Source organism: Pongo pygmaeus, chromosome 3 (genome assembly GCF_028885625.2).
Source record: "Pongo pygmaeus isolate AG05252 chromosome 3, NHGRI_mPonPyg2-v2.0_pri, whole genome shotgun sequence".
NCBI classification, from domain to species: Eukaryota; Metazoa; Chordata; class Mammalia; order Primates; family Hominidae; genus Pongo; species Pongo pygmaeus.
In genome coordinates, this window is record NC_072376.2 from 159,312,125 (window position 1) to 159,335,677 (window position 23,553).

General features: G+C 34.4%; 1 protein-coding gene across 9 annotated transcripts in view; it reads right to left on the reverse strand.

Annotated features, from left to right (window-relative positions):
* Positions 1 to 23,553, reverse strand: part of SLC10A7 (solute carrier family 10 member 7) — a 268,404-nt gene that overhangs the window by 165,600 nt on the left and 79,251 nt on the right. For 5 of the 9 annotated variants that reach the window (XR_008502285.2, XR_010126150.1, XM_054486373.2 and 2 more), the window contains one exon: positions 22,026 to 22,064. The exons of the other annotated variants lie outside the window; for them this stretch is intronic. Coding sequence is in view for 3 of the 5 variants with exons in the window: in XM_054486373.2 (XP_054342348.1) it covers positions 22,026 to 22,064 (39 nt within the window). In the remaining 2 variants the exon portion in view is untranslated. The remainder of the gene's footprint in view (positions 1 to 22,025; positions 22,065 to 23,553) is intronic. 9 annotated transcript variants of the gene reach the window in all.

Genomic DNA, 23,553 nt, shown 5'->3' on the forward strand with positions numbered 1-23,553 from the left:
TTCAACAGCTGGGCACGTTGGCTCATTCCTGTAATCCTAGCACTTTGAGGGGCTGAGGCAGGAGGATTGCTTAAGGCTGAGAGTTGAAGACCAGCCTAGGCAACATAGCAAGATTCTGTCTCTACACAAAAATTTTAAAAATTAGCTGAGTGTGGCATTGCAGACCTGTAGTCCCAGCTACTAGGAAGGCTGAGGTGGGAGGATTACTTGAGCCCTGGAGGTTGAGGCTGCAGTGAGATATAATTGCACCACTGTACTCCAGCCTGGGGGACAGAGCAAGATCCTGTCTCCAAAAACAAAAAAGGTCTTGAGAAAGGCTTATACAGAGAATTTTGGGGTAAAATACTCTCGATAATAATAGTAGCACCTACCATTTATGAATGCTTGCTAATGGGCCACTCTGCTAAGCATTTGAGAGATTTGATCTTATTTAATCTCTATCAGTACTCCTAGTTAGGTATCCCTAACTCAAAACTTGGTAGAGACTCCTCCTCCAGTATTGGGTCCTTGCACACAGTATTCACTAGGTTAATATTAACTGTCTAAATAATTGAATAAATGATTAAGAAAGTTTTTCCTTTTTCTTTTGTGTTTGTGGTCCTTTATTTGTATGACAATTGAAAAGCTCTAGCCAAAGTGTTCATTATTGTTCATCTGGGTTCAGAATACTCTACACAGCATCTTTCACTCACTAACTTACCAACAAACACATTGCTACCAGGCCATTTCTCCCAATATAGCACTTTGTCCATGATATACTCCTTGAAAACTCTTCAGCAATGCCTCACATGGTATCAGGTCCAAGTTGAGCCTCCCACTCAGGCTCTCTATAATACTGTCTCACCTAATTTCCACCAGCCACCAAGAACGGGCTTACTCCAGTAAATGCCCCTCTTTTCACTTTCTTGCCAGCAACTGACCATTCATTCATTTAGTTTTTATATGTTGATCATTTGCTATGTACCAGGCACCGTATTTGCCATTACATTTATATACAGAGAGATATAACAGTGAGCATAACAGGCATGGTCCCTGCCCTTACTGGGCCACATCCTCTCTCAGGTTGACCTTCTCCACTTGGGCTGTTCTCAATTTTCAAGATCTTCACACTCAACATTCACCAGCATCCTTTCCTGATCACTTTAACCTACTGTGTCCTCTCTTTTTTAATTGATGATATCACACATTTGAGCACTTAATTATATTTTGTCTTGTGTTTCTTTCTCTGAGTGTTTTACTTAGGCATGTCTCCTTTCTTCGATTACACTCTCTTAAACAGAAATTGTATCTTATATTCTTCTTCATCACCAAACTGAATGTAACTCAGCTGACTTCAATGATATATGTACAACATGAAGTTAATAAATAGCTTTCAGTATTGAAAAGAGCCAAGCATACAAAGTCAAAATAATGATAGATCAAGATCTAATTTATCTTTGAAAATGGAGAAATAAAATGCTCTAGGAAAGGTACAGGTATATAAATAGGGAGAATAAAGGTACAAAGAAGGAAATTTTTCCCACATGGTATAACTGTCTCCAATAATGTATAATATTTTAGGGGATCTATGAAACATCAGTCTTTTCCTTTAATTCTTGCATTTCATAGAACATAATTTAGAGGCCATACCATAGGCCAAATTTATTAGGGTTCTGCTAGATGTCAATAATATTGATAGGAGCAAATTAAGTTTTTACTTATTTAGAAGAAAAACTCTTTTTCAACAGAAGTAAAGATTCATATTTAGAAAGAGAGAGTATAACATTTACCTAAAAAGAACATTACTATAGTTTAACTGTGTATAAAACTGTAACTAAAAAGTTTGATGAATGAACTTGCAGACTTCTCATGTCAAACATACCTTTCTTGCAGAAATCCAGCTATGACAAACATTAGACCTGATTTTCTTATATGTATTACTTGTCTCTTTTGGATTATTTATTTTGGATTATACTGTATTTTGTCCACAATGTGCTAATATTATAATTCATCATAAGATAATCCTACTTAGATTGTTTCCTAGAGAATCAATAATAGTAAGGTCCTCTTAGTCTGAAATGAATGTCATTATTTTCCTAAATTCTACCTGTTCTGCAAAGCTGCTTCTCCTGCCATCTATTTTGGGAGGTCTTCCCAACCACCCATATTTTAGCCAATCTTTACATGTCCTTTCATATGTACTAATTAATATAGTGTAAATTCTCTGAGAGTAGGATTTGGACCTGTTGACATATTTTTATTCCTCCCAGCAGCTACATTGAAAGCATTACCTTCAAAGTATTCAATAACAAGTGACCTTTTCTAATGATAAGAACAACTGTGTATAAAAATATAGATGAATAAATATGTATAAAGAGTTCTTTCACAAGTCCATTAAGCACATAGAAAATTTCACAGGCAAAAATTATATACATATTTCTAAATGTCACCCTAAAAAATGCATTTTTCCAAACTGTATAAATTTTTTTTTGCTAAAATTCTAAGTTCTTATCAAGTGAGCTAAATTAACCTAACCTGAAAATAAATTTCCTTTGCAACTAACTTCTAGGTCTATTTAACAAGTCATTTTCCCTGTATTGCTTTGATTCCTTCTTCCTTCAGTTCTATTTCTTCTTAGTCCCTACAGAGTATAACTTGGGCAAATTTAGAGTATGAATTAGACAAATGAAAATTACAATAATAGTTGGTATGGTTAAAAGTGTTGAATAACTTTTGATAAATCACCATCACTTGTCAAACTTTGAATCTGTCAAATGTTTCCTAATTATATGATAGGATTTCCTTGCCTAGAGACAGGCTTTGCCTGACTAAAAGCATAAAATCTACATCAAAATTATAATTTAAAACACCAAAGAGAGGTGGTAAAAAAGATCAATGAAGAAAAAGAAACCCAACTAACAATGGTTGGTAATTTCAACAGTGAAGAGCTTAGGTTTAGTGCTACTCAATAGCCCTAAAGGAATAAATGGGAAAAATAAGAATGTAATATGAATATCATACATTTATTCCAGTTATTCTGAAATATATCCTTGTGAGTTTTATGTTTAAATGCCCATTCCTTCCATGAAATGATGACAATAACAAATGGTAATTCCATTTAGAAAATAAAGATTGAAAACATTAGGCATCTGCCAAAATTTATTTTGAAGTTTTACTTATCAGGGGAATCCAAATGTTAGAAAATCACTGGCCTAGTCAGTCAAACAACCATGTAAGAAAGACCTATCTTACAAAAAACAATCTTTGAACTGTGAAGAAGGTTAAAGCGGATTTTTAAAAAATGTTATAGTCCCATGAGAACAGTTGGGTTTTGTTTGTTTTTGTTTTAAATAGAGACAAGTTCTCCCTCTGTTGTCCAGGCTGGAATGCAGTGGCAGAATCATGGCTCACTGCAGCCTAGAACTCACAGGCTCAAACGGTTCTCCCACCTCAGCCTCCAGAGTAGCTGGGACTACAAGTGGGCAACACCACATCTGGCTAATTTTTTAGTTTTTTGTAGAGACAGGGTCTTGCTGTGTTGCCCAAGCTGGTCTCAAACTCCTGGGCTCCAATGATCCACTTGCCTCAACCTCCCAAAATGCTGGGATTACAAATGTGAGCCACCATTCTTGTCTGAGAATCATTGTTAAATACAGAATAAGGGCTGGGCGTGGTGACTCACGCCTATAATCCCAGCACTTTAGGAAGCCAAGGCAGGCAGACCACCTGAGGTCAGGAGTTACAGACCAGCCTGGCCAATGTGGTGAGACCCTATCTCTATAAAAATGCAAAAATTAGCTGGGCGTGGTGGCGGCCGCCTGTAATCCCAGCTACTCAGGAGGCTGAGGTAGGAGAATGGCTTGAACCCAGGAGACAGAGGTTGCATTGAGCCAAGATCCGGCTGCTGCACTCCAGCCTGGGTGACAGAGCGAGACTCCGTCTCAGAAAAAAAAAAAAAAAAAAACAGAAGAAACCATGAGTTAAATATAAAACCATATTTGAGACTCTGAAAATGAACTGACTTTCAGGCTCAGGCATTTCTAGCTACAACATTATATTATTTTCCAAAAAACATTTCTTATACATATGAAGTTATATTTATTTTCCTGGCACTGTCAGAATTTCTGAAAGAGTATTATTAATTTGTCAAAATAGTATAGTGTTGAAAAAGAAAAGCAATCTACCATGATGAAATGTAATAATTATGTAAATTGTAATTTAATCATTAAAAAAAGTTCTGGCTGTGCACCAGGGTTTTTTCTAATACCCTGCAGAAAATAGTCCTCTCAGTAAACTAAAGGAAAACTGCAAATAAAAATCATGATCACTTTTCAATAAGAAAAATGTTTAAGTGCTGGATACTTAACTAACTAGTATCGTAACAACAGATCCCTGACAAGCTGAACATGTGTATGTGATTGCCTTTGAATTCACTAGAGAAGACTGGAATGGGAAGTTGGACTATTACCTGAAAGAAACATACAAAAATAAAGACATATAAGAATAGACATCAAATTATATTAAAATGTATAAAATGCAAAATAGTTTATAATTAAACTAATTAAATATATAATTGCAAAATAGTTTGTTTATTAAATACCTTTCACCAGCGCTCTCCAGTAGAGCAATGACGAAAATGTTCAACACTCTGCACTGTCCAATACAGGAGCCACCAGTCACATGTGGCTGTTGGATACCTAAAATGTGGCTGGTGCGACTGAGGAATAGAAAAGTTTAACTTCATTTAATTTTCATTAATTGAATTTTAAATAGCCACATGTGGCTTGTGGCCACCATGTTGGTCAGCGCAAATATAGACGATACAAAATGGAAATACTAAAGTACCTCCCTCTTCCTGAACTTGAAAAAATAAAAGAAATACCTTTACGGTAAAAACATGCAAAATCACCGTAAAACATGAGGATGCTGCCAATGTCAGCAGGACTTTAAGGTATCGTGGGTCAATAAAAAAGAGGAAACCAGCCAGCAATGGAAATAGAGAAAACAAACCTAAAAGCAATAATTAAGAATACCTATCTAAGCACTACCTAGGAAAGAAGATCTCTGGTCCAAATGATGGACATGTCTGTTTCCAAGGGCAGTGTACCCTTGCAGGGGAGCCAGACACATCCATTTCCAACAGCCTGATAGAATCACACTTGAGAATTACCTCCCTACCTCTGCTTCCTCTAATCCCATTCTCACCAAATAAACTCCTTAGTAAAATACTTTCTCTTGTGAATTTAACCATGAAGAGAGAACGCATCAAGCCAAGTGTCTAAAGGTCTCTCAAATTATTTTTTCCATTCACAATTAGTAAATTGGCAGTCTGTCTTAAGTATCATTATGTGAGTATGATTAATGTGAGTCTATTCCTGCAAGGTAGAGCCACAAAATTAGTTTCCAAACAGAACCATCAAAAACTTTCAAAGTATATGCCACTTTTTCCTGACAATGAGATGCTCAGGATCTTAAAAATGTGGGATGATTCCAACAGACAATGAAAAAAGTAATATTACTAGAAACGGTTCAGCGAGCGACATCATGCTACCGTCAAAGCCAAAGAAAGAGCTCTCAGATCTGTGAGGTATCGAGTGATTTCCAGCAGAGAAAGAAAAACTTCTTTAAGGACTATGTGGCACCCAACCTCTCCTTCTTTATGAGGAAAAACTTAGGCCAGGTGCTGTGGCTCATGTCTGTAATCCCAACACTTTGGGAGGCCAAGGTGAAAGGATCACTTGAGCTTAGGAATTCAAGACCAGTCTAGACAATATAGCAAAACCCCATCTCTACAAAAAATAAATTAAATAAGTAAATAAAAAGAAGAAAAACTTTTCCTTCTAGTTTGTATTTTTAAAAACATATAACAGGCCATTTGTGCAGTGGCTCACACCTGTAATCCCAGCACTTTGGGAGGCTGAGGTGGGCAGATCACGAGGTCAGGAGATGGAGACCATCCTGGCTAATACAGTGAAACCCCGTCTCTATTAAAAAATACAAAAATTAGCTGGGCATAGTGGTACGTACCTGTAATACCAGCTACTCAGGAGGCTGAGGCAGGAGAATCACTTGAACCCGGGAGGCGGAGGTTGCAGTGAGCCGAGATCGCTCCACTGCACTCCAGCCTGGCTGACAGAGTGAGACTCCGTCTCAAAAAACAAACAAACAATATAAACATATAACAAAACATATGTTTTGGTGACTCACTATTTAGCAGTCTCATAGAGAAATGAACAGTCAGGGACAATTAGGAAAAGTAAGACAAAGATGCACAATGTTATCTGAGATTTTTATTAGTGTATGCTATTTCTGTCTCTAGAAAATTCTTACTGATTATGGCACTAAGTTGATGGAATCTGAAAAGTGGCCAGACATGATGGAAGATTTGTTTCAGAACTAAGGATTGTAGACCAGCTTGGGTAACACGGCAAAACCCTGTCTCTATAAAAAATTAAAACAAAAAATTAGCTGGGCATGGTGTTGCACGCCTGTGGTTCCAGCTACTCAGGAGGCTGAGATGGGAGGATCACCTGATCCGGGGAGGCAGAAGTTACAGTGGGTTGTGATGGTGCCACTGCACACCATCCTGGGTGACACATGCACACAAAAGAAAGAAAAGTATTCTTCGTAATCTGGATGTTTTCTAGTGTTACAAGCTTAAAACTTTTTTTTTTTTTAACATTGGTTTGCACTGGTAGGAGGTTTTCTTCAATTTTTTTTAAGCTGGAAATTTAACCTTTTGACTTCAACAGTTGTTTGGCTGGAAACCACACAAGATATAGACCCAAAATTCTACAGAGACATACAGTGATATGGAATCAGGATTCAACCATCTTTGAGGAAAAATATCTGTGAATTAAAGGGCAAAGGCAGAAGCCTCTATGTTTATATACTGTTTCCATGATCTCTACTCATTGTTTCCTCTTTAGTTTAAAAAGGTAGAAATAAATGAAGAAAAGAGAAAAAGAAACATGTAAACCTACTTTCTTTGGTACACTAGAAATAATCTTTCCTGTTACTGATTTTAATTATTGAAAAGATTGACAAATCTGTCCTGCTCTTCATTTGCATACCTCGGTAGCTACTGATCAGGTATTCTGAATGGCTTGTTAGGCTGTTCTCAAAAATACGATGTTAATGTATTTTTTAGGTTATTATTTAAAAAATGCAGCCAAGCGCAGTGGCTCATACCTGTAATCCCAGCACTTTAGGAAGTTAAGGCAGGAGAATTGCTTGAGCCCAGGTGATCAAGAACCAGCCTTGGCAACAAAGTGAGACTCAGTCTCTACAAAAAATTAAAAAAAAAAAAATCAGCTGGGCATGGTGGAGCATGCCTGTAGTCCCAGCTACTTGAGAGGCTGAGGTGGGAGGATGGCTTGAGCCTGGGAGGTTGAGGCTGCAGTGAGCTGTGATCCTACCACACTGCACTCCAGCTTTGGCAACGAAACAAGACCCTAACTCAAAAACAAACAAACAAACAAAAACCACCAACTTTCCCATCAAAAAATCATTTGAGTAACTATCCTTCCTTTAGTTTCTTAAAAGTCTGTCTCTTCTCTATTACCTGGAGATAGATAGCTCTCTCCAAAGCTTCTCCAGCCCAAGTCACATCTTTATTATTTTCTATATTTCATTTAACAAATTTTAACCTCTGACAAGATGATAAGACCAAAAAGTCAAAGCAATATTCTGAATTATGAACTCATAAAACTCAAGTGCCGAGGGCTGTAACATGATGCTTCTAAACAGCAAACCACATTAGCTTGCATCTGCTGTCATATGATATTGCAAGTTCAAGTTATCTGGTTTGTCATTCTCACCTTGGCTCTTCTTTTTTATTATTATTTTCTAAGGACTTCTAATGCCTCTCAGACATGGATTTGATCTAGTCTTTATACACCACTGAATTGGTTCTTTTTCATACTTATATTTTTACTTCTTCTTTAGGATACTGTACAGTTTCTTTTTATGCACTGTCTAGAAATTTAACTTTCACTTGTCAATTTGATTAAAGTATGTATTTCACAAGTAGTTAAAAAATAAACTTTAATTTAAAAAAATACTTTCCTTTAATACCAACAGTGAAATCATTCTCTACAATGCTATATAATAGCAATCACTTATTACATCCTTTTATTTACACATCTCTAGCTATTTAAATATTTGTAGTAATCACACTTGTAGCCATTTTTCATGTAAAACTTCCTGATATTTAAAATCAATTATTTCAATGAAAATAGCATATGGGTTTGGTAACCTATTATACAGGGATAATCTGCCCTAATCTACTTCACAGGATTTTCTTCTTTAGTAGAAAAAAAATCTTATAAATTACTAAATATCAAACTTAGATGTGGGGATGAATTTCCACTTCCATTCCAAATCAACACTGTGAATATAAGGCAATACAAATTTCTTATGGCTACAGCAAGTTTTATTGAGATTTAAAAGCTTGGAATTTAAAATCATTTTAATGTGGTAAAGAAAAATTTGGTAGACAGATGACCAATTATGGTCAAAACAGATTACAAAAAGATGAGATTTTTGTTAAACGAATTCAACATATAATTATGATAATTAGCGTACATTTTAAGTGCATATGATATACAAGATATTTTACAATCTTAGATAAATGAAGAAGAGAGATTAAAATAGCATTCACTGGGTGATTTCTGTCTATTCATTTAATATTTTTTGAAAGCTTACTTTGTGCCAAGTACTATAAATATTGAAGATAGATAGAGTAGTGAAACAACCAAAGGAAAACAAACACCTGCCTTCATGGAGCTTTCATTTGAATAAGGAAAGACAGTCAATTAATGTAATAAATGACAAATTATATACTATGTTAGAAGACATTATTTTATAGAAAGAAAAATAGCAGGCTAACAAGAATAGGAAGTGCCAGAGATGGGAGAGAAGATCAGAATTTCAAACTAACTACACTAACCAGTTACAATCTATAGTAACCCATTACAATCTAGATGGAAACTCATTCCAAAAGCTAAATAATCATAAAAGGAAAGCTGGAGAAATTGCTTTTGAGATAGGTTTTGAAGGACAGCTAGGATAATAGAATGGATGGGAACAGTGCAAGCAAAGAGGTGGGAGCAGAAAAAGGTCCAAGTGTTAGAGGATGCTTTGTAAGTATAAAGGCAATGAAAAAAAAAATCCATAAAGGAAAAAATAGACAAACGTGACATACATAAAAACTTTAAAATTCTATAACCATATGCAAAGTAACAAACCCCAATTAATACACTGAACTGTACAAAAACATTCATTCAAAATGGATCACAGGACTAAATGTAAAAACAAAAACTAAAACTTACAGAAGAAAACATAGGGGAAAAATCTTTGTGACAAACAAGGATTTCTTAGATAGGATACAAAATGCCTGAGCCATAAAAGAAAAAAAAAAATAGATAAACTGGATTTAACAAACAGGAGAGGGTGAAGGGTGGATCAACAGTTAACACGGGAATGAAAGACACTGGATGGGCGGGGAGAGAGAGACAATAGGGCCACACTCAGAGGATTCCTGAACGGCCAATCAGGTAGTGGCTAATTAAGAGCCACTGTAGACATTAGGGCATAGGAGTGACACATAAAAGTTGTATGTGATAATAGTTTATCTTACAACATTGTGTGGATGACAACGAAGAAGATAGGATTCATTGCCCTGGCTCTTGGAAATTACCAAAAGCAAAATAATGTTAATAAACATTATCCCTCCAAAATAAATGGATAAAAATATTAACTTAAGCTTTCAAGTGAAAACCTAGGAACACTGCAGAAAATAACTGCTTACAAAAGAATTGGCTGAATAATAAACAAACCAAACTACAAATCTTGAACTGTACACCAACTACTGTTATAAGGTAAAACTATAAACACGGTGAACATTTTAATTATTCCACTTATTAAAAATATCACCAAAAAAAGCTACTCAGGAAAAGTAAACAAGTGTAGGGTACTAGCAAAAAAGAAACCTGTAAGCTCAGAGTATAACCATCCCCGGACACATAGAATATGAATCAATGTTACTCTAGATAACACTAGTTACTCTAGTTACTCATAGTCTAGAAGATCTGTGGTGCTTTGACTCTCTAATTTCCAAAATACCAAGTTTATATTAGTAGAATTTTTTCCCCTGATCAGTAGAGCTCGTTCAATTACCAAAAGTTAAAATCAAGTTTATCAAGGCTCTTAAGATTATGAATTTTATTTTCATAAAGTCCTCCAAGAAACTCTAAGAAAGTTATTCACCTTGGTTCATAATCCCCCTAATAAGAATATTTTACTATTAATTTGTGTGAACATTTATAAATCAAATTGATATAAAAATGAAGTTTCTATAATTTTCCCTTATTCTTTTATGTCCATCCCCATTTCACATTTTGAATAAACAATTTTATCTTAAGTAATTGCGTTAATGTCATGTGTGATATCCTAAGATAGAAAAGCAATTTTTAACAGTCATGAATACTGATCCAATTATTTTCAGAGACAGGCATATATATCAATATGTAGATGTGAGAATAACACTATGAGGCTGGATTTACAGGGCAAAAAAACACAGTGGCGAAAGCAACAAACAGAAATTGACTTCTTTAACAAGTGATACCATAATCAGGTGAAGCACTTTCAATCTATTATTTCTTTTTATAAACCCCCATATGATGGGCTTTGCTTTTCAACATATACAGTATTAAATATTCATCTTGATTATAAAACTAAAAGAAAATACACATGAATTTTTACCTAACATTGTGATAGGAAAAAGCTTCATACATGTAAAGGCAATGAAAAAATCCATAAAGGAAAAAATGGACAAATGTGACAGACACAAAAACCTTACAACTCTAGAACCATACAAAAAGTAATGAACACCAACCAATACACTAAACTATACACAAACATTAATTCAAAATGGGTCACAAGACTAAATGTAAAAACAAAAACTAAAACTTATAGAAGAAAACATTAGAGAAAAATATTTGTGACAAACAAGGATTTCTTATATAGGATACAAAGAGCCTGAGTCATAAAAGAAAAAAAAAAGACAAACAATTTATCAAAAATTTTGAACTTCTGCTATTTGAAAATTACTGTTAAGAAAATGAAAAGATGAGCTATAGACTGGGAAAAAAAATCACTTACAAAATATATGTCTGATAAATGACTGGTGTCCAACACATACTTAAAAACTTGCACCTAATTATAAGAAAACAACCTAATAAATAAGATGGGCAAGAGATTTGAACACACAGGCCACCAAAGATATACAGATGGCAAATAAGCACATAAAAAATGTCCAACATCATTAGCCGCTAGAGAAATACAAATTAAAGCTTTGATGACATACCACTACACACCTATTAGAATGGCTAAAATAAAAAATATTGTGAACGTCAAGGGATGGCAAGGTTGTGGAGTAACTGGACTACTTATACAATCCTGCTAGGAATGTAAAATGGTACAATCACTTTGGGAAAAAGTTTGGTGGTTTCTTATAATGTTAAAATATACTTACTATATGACTCAGCATAAATATTTTCCCAAGAGAAATAAAAACATATATCTATACAAGAACCTGTACACAAATATTTATAGCAACTTTATTTATAATTATCATCCAGGAAACAACCAGTTCATCAACTGGTAAATTTATTAAAAATTTATTACTACTTGGCAATAAAAAAATTAACTACTGATATATACAACATAGATGAATCACAAAAGTGTATTCTAAGTGATAGAAACTGTACTCAAAAAGCATATATCGTGTGATTCCATTTAGATGACTTTCTAGAAAAAGGCAAAAGTATAGAGAAAGGGAAAAAAATCAGTGGCTGCCAGAGACTGAGGATAAGGGAGGGGATTGACTCCAAAGGGCAAGAAGAAACCTTCTAGGTGATGAGAATATTATCTTGATTGAGATGGTTGCTATTTGACTGCATACATTTGTCAAAACTGACAGAACTATACCTCTGAAATGTATAGATTTTTCTGTATAAAAATTATAGCTCAATAAACCGGCCATGGTGGCTCATGCCTGTAATCCCAGAACTTTGGGAGGCCAAGGCGGGCAGATCACGAGGTCAGGAGATCAAGACCATCCAGGCCAACACGATGAAACCCCATTTCTAGTAAAATACAAAAAATTAGCCTGGCGTGGTGGTACGCGCCTGTAGTCCCAGCTACCCGGGAGGCTGAGACAGGAGAATAGCGTGAACCCAGGAGGTGGAGCTTGCAGTGAGCCGAGATCAGGCCACTGCACTCCAGCGTGGGTGACAGAGTGAGACTCTGTCTCAAAAAAAAATCTGAATTTGTCAATAAAAAATCACCCCCCATCACCCATATACACACAGAACAAAAATTAGAAGGCTAAAGACAGAGAAAAATTTTTGTAAGATATATAATATTCATATTCTCTAGCTTTTTTTCTTTTTTTTTTTTTTTGAGACGGAGTCTCGCTCTGTCGCCCAGGCTGGAGTGCCATGGTGTGATCTCAGCTCACTGCAACCTCCGCCTCCTAGGTTCAAGTGATTCTCCTGCCTCAGCCTCCTGAGTAGCTGAGATTACAGGCACATGCTACCATGCCCGGTACATATTCTCTGGCTCTTTGAAACCAAAGTAACCATCTCAATAAGAAACATAAGCAAAAGATATGAACCGATAATTTATAATAGAATAATTTCAAATGATCAATAAACAGATACAAGATCAACTTCTCAATCAAAAAATTATAATTAAGATAAAATATCAGTTTGCTAAAGCTTTTTTAGAAAAAAACAATAACCAGAATTGATGAGAATACAGGGAAATAAATATTTCTGTATACTCTTGTAAGATGATAAATTGAGGGCTGGCTGTGGAGGTTCATGCCTACAATCCCAGCACTTTTCGAGGCTGAGGTGGGAGGATAGCTTGAGCTCAGGAGTTCAACACCAGCCTCGGCAACACAGCGAGATCCCATCTCTACAAAAATAAAAAAATTAGCCAGGCAGGGTGGTGCATGCCTCTAGTCCCAGTTGAGGTGGGAGGATGTCTTGTGCCCAGGAGTTCAGGCTGCAGTGAGCTATGATCATGCCACTGAACTTCATCCTGGGTGACAGAGCCAAACCCTGTCTCAAAAAAATAAAGATGATAAATTGGTTCAACATTTCCAGTGGATAGTTTAGCAATATCAAGAATATTTTAAAGTATGCAGCATTTTACCCATTTACATTATCCTTAAAAGATAATGAAAAGGGAGAACCACAAATATTTATGTACAAAAATGTTGTGGCAGTTTTTTAAAAATAATAGCGAAAGAATAAATCATCCAAAAAAATTATAGATTATATTATACATTAAATAAAACAAAATCAAATTGTCAGAGTAGAAATAAGAATATGAGAAAATGCTCACATACATAAAGGGAAAAAGCAGAAAATAAGATTGTCTATACAACGTAATATCAATTTTGTAACTACATCTACGTAATACACAGGACATAGACCAAAATGCTGATTTGTTATAGCTAGGTGATTCTATCTGTATTTTTCATAAGTTCTATAATAAACTTATATTAAAATTACAGCAGCTTTTTGAAAGTTATTTTTTAACACATTGTCCCCACAAAGTAAATTATACACAGTAAAGTATCTTTCTAAGTCAGCTTTTGGTATATTTAAAAATTGAATCTGGTATCTGATAAATTGTACTTTCAAAACATCTAAATTGGTAGATACAAACCTTATGATAAAAATCCAGTTTTCTTTGGAGTTGTAACAAAAAGTAGCAGTTTTAAAAAACAATAATTGAGATGATAACCTACTTCATTATGTGAAGTTGTTTTCATTTTTTGTTTTTGTTTTTGTTTTGAGATGGAGTCTCGCTCTGTCACCCAGGCTGGAGTGCAGTGGCGTAATCTCTGCTCACTGCAACCTGCACCTCCTGGGTCCAAGGGATTCTCCTGCCTCAGTCTCCTGAGTAGCTGGGATTACAGGCATGCGCCACCATGCCTGGCTAATTCTTGTATTTTTAGTAGAGACAGGGTTTCACCATGTTGGTCAGGCTGGTCTCGAACTCCTGACCTCGTGATCCACTAGCCTCGGCCTCCCAAAGTCCTGGGATTATAGGCGTGAGCCACCACACCCACCTACTTGAAGTTTTATAGTAAAATAAGTGTTTCTCAAACTGTATGGTGCAGTTACCGGGAGGCAATTCAGAATTAGGATGTCTGTGGAATCACACTAGGAAAAACAGCATTTAAATCCAGGAATTTTAAGCAAATTAAGGGCAAGAATCATTTTTTTTAAATTATTTTTTCAGTTCTAGAAGCTGGCCCAGAGCTGAGCATATAGTAGGAAGTCCACAAATGTTTCATTTTAAAAGTTAAGGTAAGATCAAACAGCAACATCCAGTAAATCTAGGTTTAAAAAATGATTTTTTAATTTCAAACTAAAATCTGCCATTTCCAAAAATATTGTTTTTTAGAAATGCTAAATTGTTTACTTGAAATCCTAAGTCCATGATGAAGTTTGGAGGTCTAACACTGCTTTCATCACAGGGACCAACAATTAAAGGGAAGATTCTCTTTGGCTGATAGAACCAAGTTTATACAGTTTATGCATCTTCTATTTTCCTCCTGCTTCTCTCCACATGGCCAGATTTATTCTGGAATGGTAGTGGGGTCTGAATCAATGAGGTATATTAATAATGGAACAAAACTTTAAAAAAGTTCTAAGAAAATATTTAACATTATTTATTCCAACAGTCTCTCCCCACCACACACACACACAATTAGGACTTGATATTCTCACTTTAAGAATCTGTAATGTAGATGAAGGCAGGAACCTTAATCGTTTGGCTCACCACACTATTATGCCAGAACCCCAAAATATTAGCTCAACAAATAGATTAACCATACAAAATTTTTAGTTTGAAGGAAAAAGAAACAAAGAAATAAGAACTATTTGCCACATTATCATCATTAGTAGTTAATAAGCATCTCCTACTAAAGACCATAAACTAAGCAGTTCTGTAGTAGGCTAGATTCAAATTAAGGAAATTTAATTTTTATTTTAAACAACTGCTAGGATCATCTTTCTTACGAGGTCCTTTACAAACATCCTGAACCAGAATAATTTATATTTATTTATTTTTACTCAAATGAGTATAGAAGCAAATACTTTCCCAGTTTGGGACCGATGATGTTTCAAAAATTAATAAAAATTAAAATGAAAGTACATGGCATTTGTTAAAGGGTAATAAAATAACTCCAGTCAATTGGCTAGTTCTACACCAGTAGATTTCTTTAAATGGTAATGAAATCATTGCTTTAAAAAAAATCCATCATTATTAAAATAAAAAAAAAAGTTGCCTCAGCCTCCACCAAAATTAGATTTGTAAGTTGCTGGTCATTCCTATAATTAAATCTGTGTCACAAATTTGCAAGAAAAATGATCACTGTGACTAATGCATTTACCCGCTACACAAGTCCTGCCAGACAGCATAGAACATTATGCTGCTAAAATGGAATAGGTACAGATCCTATACATTTTTATTAAGTAACAAAGACCATTTTTTATTTACAATGATTGTACTTCAGGTAAGAGTTTGTTTTAAAAACACACCCACATGTCAGCTATCCTGACTGGAGCATTATAGCATATTTTTAATTCTGCAAATATGTTTGTCACTTTGGCACACACATCACTGTTTTTCTAGAGAGGTGTCATGTAAAAAATGATCTAGTGAAAGAAACGCAAACATGTTCAGGTTGCCAGAGTCCCTGATTCTAGGGGTTTCTTCATTTGGCTTCTCCAAATAATTTTAATTCACTTCTTCGATGGCATAATTGAGAAGTGACCTCAAAGAACAGTGTTTCCCAGAGTATAAATGAAAACAAGATGACTCAAAGGACATGTGCACAGAGAATTAGTAATGCAACTTACTGTCTTTTCAACTCTCTTTCAATCCTTTGGATTGCAGAAGGAGAAAGTGCTTTGTTTGGTGCTGGTGCTAATTTCACCTTTTATTAAAAGAAGGGCAGGCATCAGATTCAGAGCCTTGAATAAGCAGCAGAGGTTAGCTACAAATTAATAGTAGCTTTTTTTTCCATTGACTTAATTTCAGTTACCTTCTATTCATGACAAGATAGTTCTTTATTTATAGTGTTGATGTAAAGTTTTGGCTTGAAATAAATTTAAATTGAAAATGTGAGTCTTATTTAACAAACAGTATGCTGACATGGCAAAAGCTATAATGATGCCTGAATGCTGGAAAGCACTGCATTGAAGACAGTCCTCTTTCCAGTCTTCTCTCTTTCTTAAATATTTTATTATCATTTTTCCCATATTTATGTTTTGTGTATTTGCTTCAGTATCTCGAAAAATGCCTTGAATCTAATGGACTCTGAGTATACGTGTGTTGATTTTCTATCCTATTTTCCTATGTTGTGCTACCTGCTAATTGAACTAATGGTATTTTTTAAAACAAAAGTAGTCTGTTCTCAGCAATCCAGCTTTTATGATGTTCACATGCTCAAACAGGTGATGATCAAATGAAACGCATAGCACGATGATGGGTTGCATTGTGCAAAGGTGGAAACCAACTTCCATTCATCTGAACACAGTTATTAATTTTAACACCCAGGATGGGCCATTTAAAATCTTGGTTTTATCCAGTTCTTCCCACTAAAAGATGAACTTGAAACAGCATCTATAAGATGGTGCTGATACTGCTTAAATATTAAGTCGTTTGTTTGTTCTGGCATTTAAGTTTAATGAAAATAAAAACTTTTTTATAAACAAGCCATGAACTTTTGAGGTAAAACTAAGATCCCAAGTGAATAATTTGGGTTGATTAAGATTTTAAGAAAATTAAGCATATGCACACACAAATTCAGCATAGTCTTCAATACTGTACAAAATAAGAGACCCCATAAACCATAAACTAAATACATCCTAGACTTAGGTGGAAGCAAACCAAATTAACAATTGATTTAGTACAACTTTTAAGCCTCTTTGTTTAACATTTGAGATTCTTGATCTAATTTTTAAAAAGCATTGTCCCACAGCAATCAATGAGTAACAAAGATAATGGTGTTTCCTCTTTAACCATTCTAACTATTTCAGAAATTCTTACATTTATGTTACCATGAATTTCTCTAATGTTTTATAGCACAGTTGGAAACTCAATTTGGCATGATCATCTTTGTCATTCACTAGGGTTTCCTTTTAAGATGAGGAGTCACCAAAAACAATAAAATAGGCATGAATCATTGTACAGGAAAGGAAAAATTACAAGAAGAATATCACAAGTTATTATTATTAAAACATGGCATTTGTGTTTGGGATTTCTTTTCTTTCAGCAGCTATAATAACATCAGTTAACCATTCAAATTTTTCTACAAAGCAGGGTAGTAACCGGGAACCAGCCAAAGCAGAGGGAAGACAGAACAATTGGGTAAGGGAAGAAAAATATAAACTGGCTAGTTTTTCAGCCCAAGGCAAGCAGTTCCTTTTAACCTTTGATCTGGCATGAAAAGAAAATTTTCATCTTAGAATAGCTTCTGCTAGTTCCAGCAATGAGTATTTTAAAAGAGAAAAATTATGTGAAAGAAACTCATTTCTTGACACTTCACATGAAGAGATTTAGAAAGTAATCAGTGACTCGTATAGATCTCTTTTAGACTAGATGTTTTGAATTTACAAGGATAATTTAACTTTCTGACTCTTTGATGCTGTTTCTGAAATTCTCATTAGTACATCTATGTTGCCATGAATTGTTCTAATGTTTATAACATCATTATTAAAAACTCAGTTTGGCATGATCAGCTTGTCACTCATTAGCATTTCCCTTTAAGATTAGGAGTTACCAAAAAATAATAAAATAGGCTAAGGAGTCTAAAAATAGCAAAGTTCTAAATGTTCCTTTTAAACTTTAACCTATAATTCTTAGAGACATGGAAACACTGAATTCAGCCTCCAAATCAAAAATGCTAAGTTCTAACAAATCAAATGACCTAAATTTAGTTTGGCGAATTTGTTTTCAACACAATTGAATCTTTTGAAATTAAAGAAAAAAAAATTCAATTAGAATTTTCCCAAAAGATGTCAGTATCCATCTTTAAAAAACTAAAACCTTTTGATGAGGAGCAACATGTGAGTTGCCTGAATTTGAAGTCGAAATATATACACGTAAATACATAAATTTTAATAGCATTTTAGTTATTCAGGGTGCTCGACTATCAAATTTTATTAAAATCTCATTAAGAGAAATATCTCAAATCACTTACTATGCTCCACAATTATTATAAACTGAACAATTTAAATGAGAGGAGGAGATAATGACATTAACTGCTTAACTTAAAGCAATCCTCCATGGCATGATTTTAAAATATTTTCTTGGTCTCAAATTTATGTAAATTGAATTCACCTATCATTAGTTATTACCAGCCTAGCTATATTAAAAACAATAACAACAACAACAAAAACAGCTTTCTATAATAATTAGTTCCTAAAAACACTATTTAAATTAGACCTGGGACATTATTAAAGTAGCTATAAATATGTACGGTATTTTATTTAGTATACCCAGATGCCTGAAAATCAACAAAAATGCCCTCAGAGTTCTTTCTTCAAAAATTATTTTAATAAAAGCCTTTCATTCAAAGTTTTAAGGTAATCTGAAATAAATACCCTTTTCAGATTCTATTATATTTACACCACAGGAATGGTCACTCATAATCAGAGAATAATCATTGGATCAGGGTATTTTAGATCTTGCCAGCCTTAGTCAGAGATAACCAATTTCCTTATTTCATGGATATCCATAGTCACACACACAAACATTCATGACAGAGCTTGGATAAAAACCTAGATCTAAAGTTTAGCTCAAAGTTATTTCTTATCACATCATGTAAACATTTTATATAGATTATCCCACAAGTCGACAGTTTAGGCACTATCATTGCCTCATTTTATATATGGGGAAGCTTATATAATTAGGCTAGTATTCAGTCAAGTAAGAATTCAAACCCAGTCTGGCTCCAGAAACCATACTACTACCCATAATCCTAAATTTTAAGAACAGGTGGATATTTTCCATTTATAGAGAAAATTCCCAAATAGCTGTAACAAGTACCATCCTTTAAGAATAATAAAATAAAAATATAAAGTTTACAATATGGAATTTCACTCCTCTAAAATAAATCTTCTTTCTAATCCCAACTCAAGCACCAATTTCTCCCTGAAGCCTTCTCATGTCATTTAACTGAGATGAATCTCTTTCTTCAAACCTTTAATAATTGTTGTATATTGCTCATATGTAGAATGCACTAGCTGTCTTGATATCTATTTTCCTCTTCTTTCTTAGCAACAGAAATCTAATTTTTAGCTCTCAGTAAATTGCCATATTTCCCAACTTCAGTGGCTAGGAGTGATCATGTGATGAGTTCTGCAATAAGAAGTGCTAGTATTGTGTTAGAATTCCAGGAATGCTGTTCAAAGAAAGAAGACTCAGGTTTTAGGGAGGTCTTTTTTCTTTTCTTTTCTTTCTTTCTTTTTTTTGAGACGGAGTCTCGCTCTTTCACCCAGGCTGGAGTAGGGAGCTCTTTTTTCTATTCCCACTACTTTATCTTGCTATCCAGACGTTCTGGCTGGGGCTCCAGGAGCTATCTTGGACCAAGAGGCAGACTTGAGGAAGAAAACTGCATGCTGCAGGTGGTGGAGGAGAGAGACAGGCATCTTGGCCCATGATGAGACCATGAAGCCACTATACCACACTTGGACAGCTCCCTCCAAATGTTATATAATAGAGAAATAAATCTTAATCTTGTATAAGTCACTATTATTTATTTTTCTGTTAAGCCAAACCTAATTCTAACTGATACAGTTTACACGTTTCATAATCCTAGGTTGTTGTAACTATGGTGAAGAGAGGAAAAAAAGATATAGAATGATTTCTCTTATAACACTGGAGCAAAACATACCTAATCATAATTTTCACTCTCAAACTCTCTCTGGTAATTTTCAACTTTATGAAAGAAAAAGCAGGGAAAGGAAGGGGAATAAAAAAAGTAAAACAACGCTTCTGCCTGTCTGCCATTGCCCATGCCATTTCCTCTCCTCTCTCCTTTACCAGTTAAGTCCTACCCATACCTCAAGGTCCAGCTCAGAGCAATCACTTCTGTCAGACCTTTCAATTTAGAGTGCATATTGTCTGTGCCATTTATTTGACAATCATACATCTCTAGTAACATCTTTCATATGGTTTGTTAACTTTTACATTGCATTTCTTTTTCTACATGTCATCTCCACAACCTAGTGGGACCCACTTTGTATTTCTTTGCATTCTTCACTGACACTAGAAAACTACCTCTATGTAGCAGGAAATCAATAAATACTTTTGATCAATTAACTGAATTAGGGTAAGAAAAAAAAGTGAAGAAAAGAAAAAGAGCAAGACTAAGAAGTGAGAATACACAGCTTCTTAGGAGTGAAAGAGCACAATACAAATCCCAAACAACCACGAGAACAAGCTGTACTTCACTAGACCTTACCAAACAAGTGGGCCTGGTAGAAAAAATATGATACGTTCATATAGTCAGTGCATGTCTCAAACTATACTTAGTAAATTTGTTCTTTAACAAAGGAATCGTGTATTTTGTTTTAGTCACTCAGACAATTGTGTCAACTTTATTTTCTCAAAGTCTAGACATCTGAAAGAATAAGAGACCCAACTTAAGAAGCTGTTTTGATAGTGGATGTGTATGGTGCCAAATCATGTACAAAAACTGGCTTCCAGAAAGTTCATATTTTACAGATATTATTCTATTAAACAATTGTGACAACGTACAGAATAATACTTGGACTCATGAAATAATGACTTAAAATATTACTGAGTCTAAACTAAGCAATCCTAAGTCTGTTATTTTTGTTAAACAGACTTTATTGTCTAAAACCCAGAAGTAACACAGCATCACAAAAAACATTACTAGCTCTATAAAAATAGGATATAAGCTATGCATATATTTTGCAGATGCTACATCATTATAAACTCCGTAAGGCTATGTGACACTAAAAGCTGTGTAGCACTATGTAGAATTAATACTATGTAACAACATGTTTAAAAGCTTTAACTACATTTAAATACATACAACAATAATTAACAGAGCATTTTAAACAGAGGTAATTGATATTTTACCTAGACTCACGAACTAGTTTATACATCACTGATTTTACTCTCAATTATTTGTAAATCACTGCACTACATATCTGCTAATGAGTTATGCCCCCAAAAACACAATATTATAATTAACTTCAGGAATTTAACAAAGTTTTAAAGCACAAAAAAATTAAATCAACAGAAAATTTAGTTCCTCAATCTTTCATAACACAAATCAAGCCTCTGTTACATCATTTATTTAAAAATAATGATTAAAAATGCTAAAACAACATCCTTATATTGGTTCTACTTATGAAAGCTGAACTACTTTTGAATCTTTATATATATATATACATTGATACAACATTTACTTGCAAATTACTCATTAGTCATATCTTCCTTTCAAATTTTTTTTCACATAGATTTCTCAGAAGCATCCAAGCCAGTAGCTTCTTTGACAGTGAAATGTACAAAATAAATGGCATGTCAACAAGTAAATTAGCATTCCCTTTCTGACCAGCTGGGTCATGTTTCCTTTTCAAAATCCTCAGTCCCATGATACAAAATAATAATAATCTAAAAGACCTCATTAAATGATCAATATATTGACATAACCTCTGTAAGGAGACACATAGTGTTTTAATTGATTCCTTGAATTCATTAAATGGAATTTTAAAACCCAAACCTCCAAAATATATTGTAAGAGAACATTTGCTTGATTCATTAACTAATTTTCTTCAGGGTATGGATACTGGCACATGAAAAGATTCAACAACTTTTATATTTAACCAAAGAGTAAAAGAAATCTAGCTTTCACTAAATCTTTCGTATACACAATATCATAGCAAAAGTTGTAATAGACAAGTTAAACTATGTTTACTTACCAAAAAACTTCCAAAGGCTGAATTAAATATTGCAGCTGCCTATGAAGAAAATAAATAGGGGAAAAAAACTCATTGAAAGTAAATAAGAGTAATAAAGGCAGAGATTATCATTCTCCCCTCCCCCACTATTCAAAACCTTAAAACATTGACTCTATAAAGCAAAGTTAGTCACTGTTTACAAAAATTGCCAGTGGCCTGTAGTTTACTAAGACAGATAAGCTACAGCTTAGGAATTCATAAATAATGGGTCTCAAAAGCAGGCAGAAAACACTTGTCATGCCTTGAACCTATATGATGTGCCAAAAGAATCATTGCCAATACTAAATTGAGACCATGTTGCTATTGATTTTCCTACTAAATTTAAAACAATCAGAGGTTGATTTATTCGTTAAAAAATGTATATTATTGGAAGAAGGAAAAACAGAATTGTAAGACAAACATTAATTGCTCCCTGTCAGTGACACAAGTCTTATGAGCTACAGTCACAAGGTAAGATGTTTCTATACAACACACATTAGAAATATGAACAATGCTGTTAAGACCAGGAAAGTTATTGCTGTACCATTAATTCTAAGGTAAAGAAAAGCAAGAAAAGCTCCAATTTGGTGTTCAAAATTCAAAGAAAAAATATTTGACTTTCTGCTTACCTAAATATCCACGGAATACATAGCAGATGTAATAATATAGCTCTTAATTTTAATTTAATCACTATATTCAATGACGCTATACTAGAGTCCTGCAAGCTTCTCACATTACCCAAAAAGGAAAAAACTTGTATAACATCCAATTTGATAAAAAGAAAATACGAAAGAAAAAATAATAAAAGGGGTAGAGAGAACCTATTTACATCTCCTGTATATCCAGAGCAGAATTAAATTAATCATCCTGGACATTAGCAGCCACACTGTAGTAAAAAGAGGATGTCAGTTTAGTAAGTTTGAATAAAGTCCAAAGCCAGGCTAAGAGCTGTAGCCGAAAATGCCTTCTGCTCCAGAAGAGGATGCGATGAGAGTGAATGGGTAATGAGATCCTCGGCTCCAGAGAGCTTAGCTCTCCTATTCCAGTTCATAATTAATTCAAAGCTTTGATAATTTTATTAGATTTCTCCTTTGCTGGCCCTATCAATAAAAGATGGCACTGGACCACAGCTCCTCTGTGGCATAAACATAGGCACAGGCACAGACCAAGGAAACCTTTGCTTCCTGACAGGGACAATGGCATATGGTGTTCTGTGCTGTACAGGGAGCAGTGAAAAAAAGAAAATCAGCTAAATAAAACATTACAGATGACAATTGTAAACTATAGCAATATATTTAACACATCTTCCTGGAATTCCATTATGGATGATTCCAGGAAAAAGTTTTATGTATGGGGAAAAATAAGTAAAAGGGTATAAATAAATTAGTTGTGGTGACACCAACAGGGAACACTGGTCCTCAAAAAATGTACCTTTCCGACAAACAATTTGTATATTTAGATCCTATTTTGTGCTTAAAACAGAATTACTTTCTTTTAGTAAAGGAAGGAG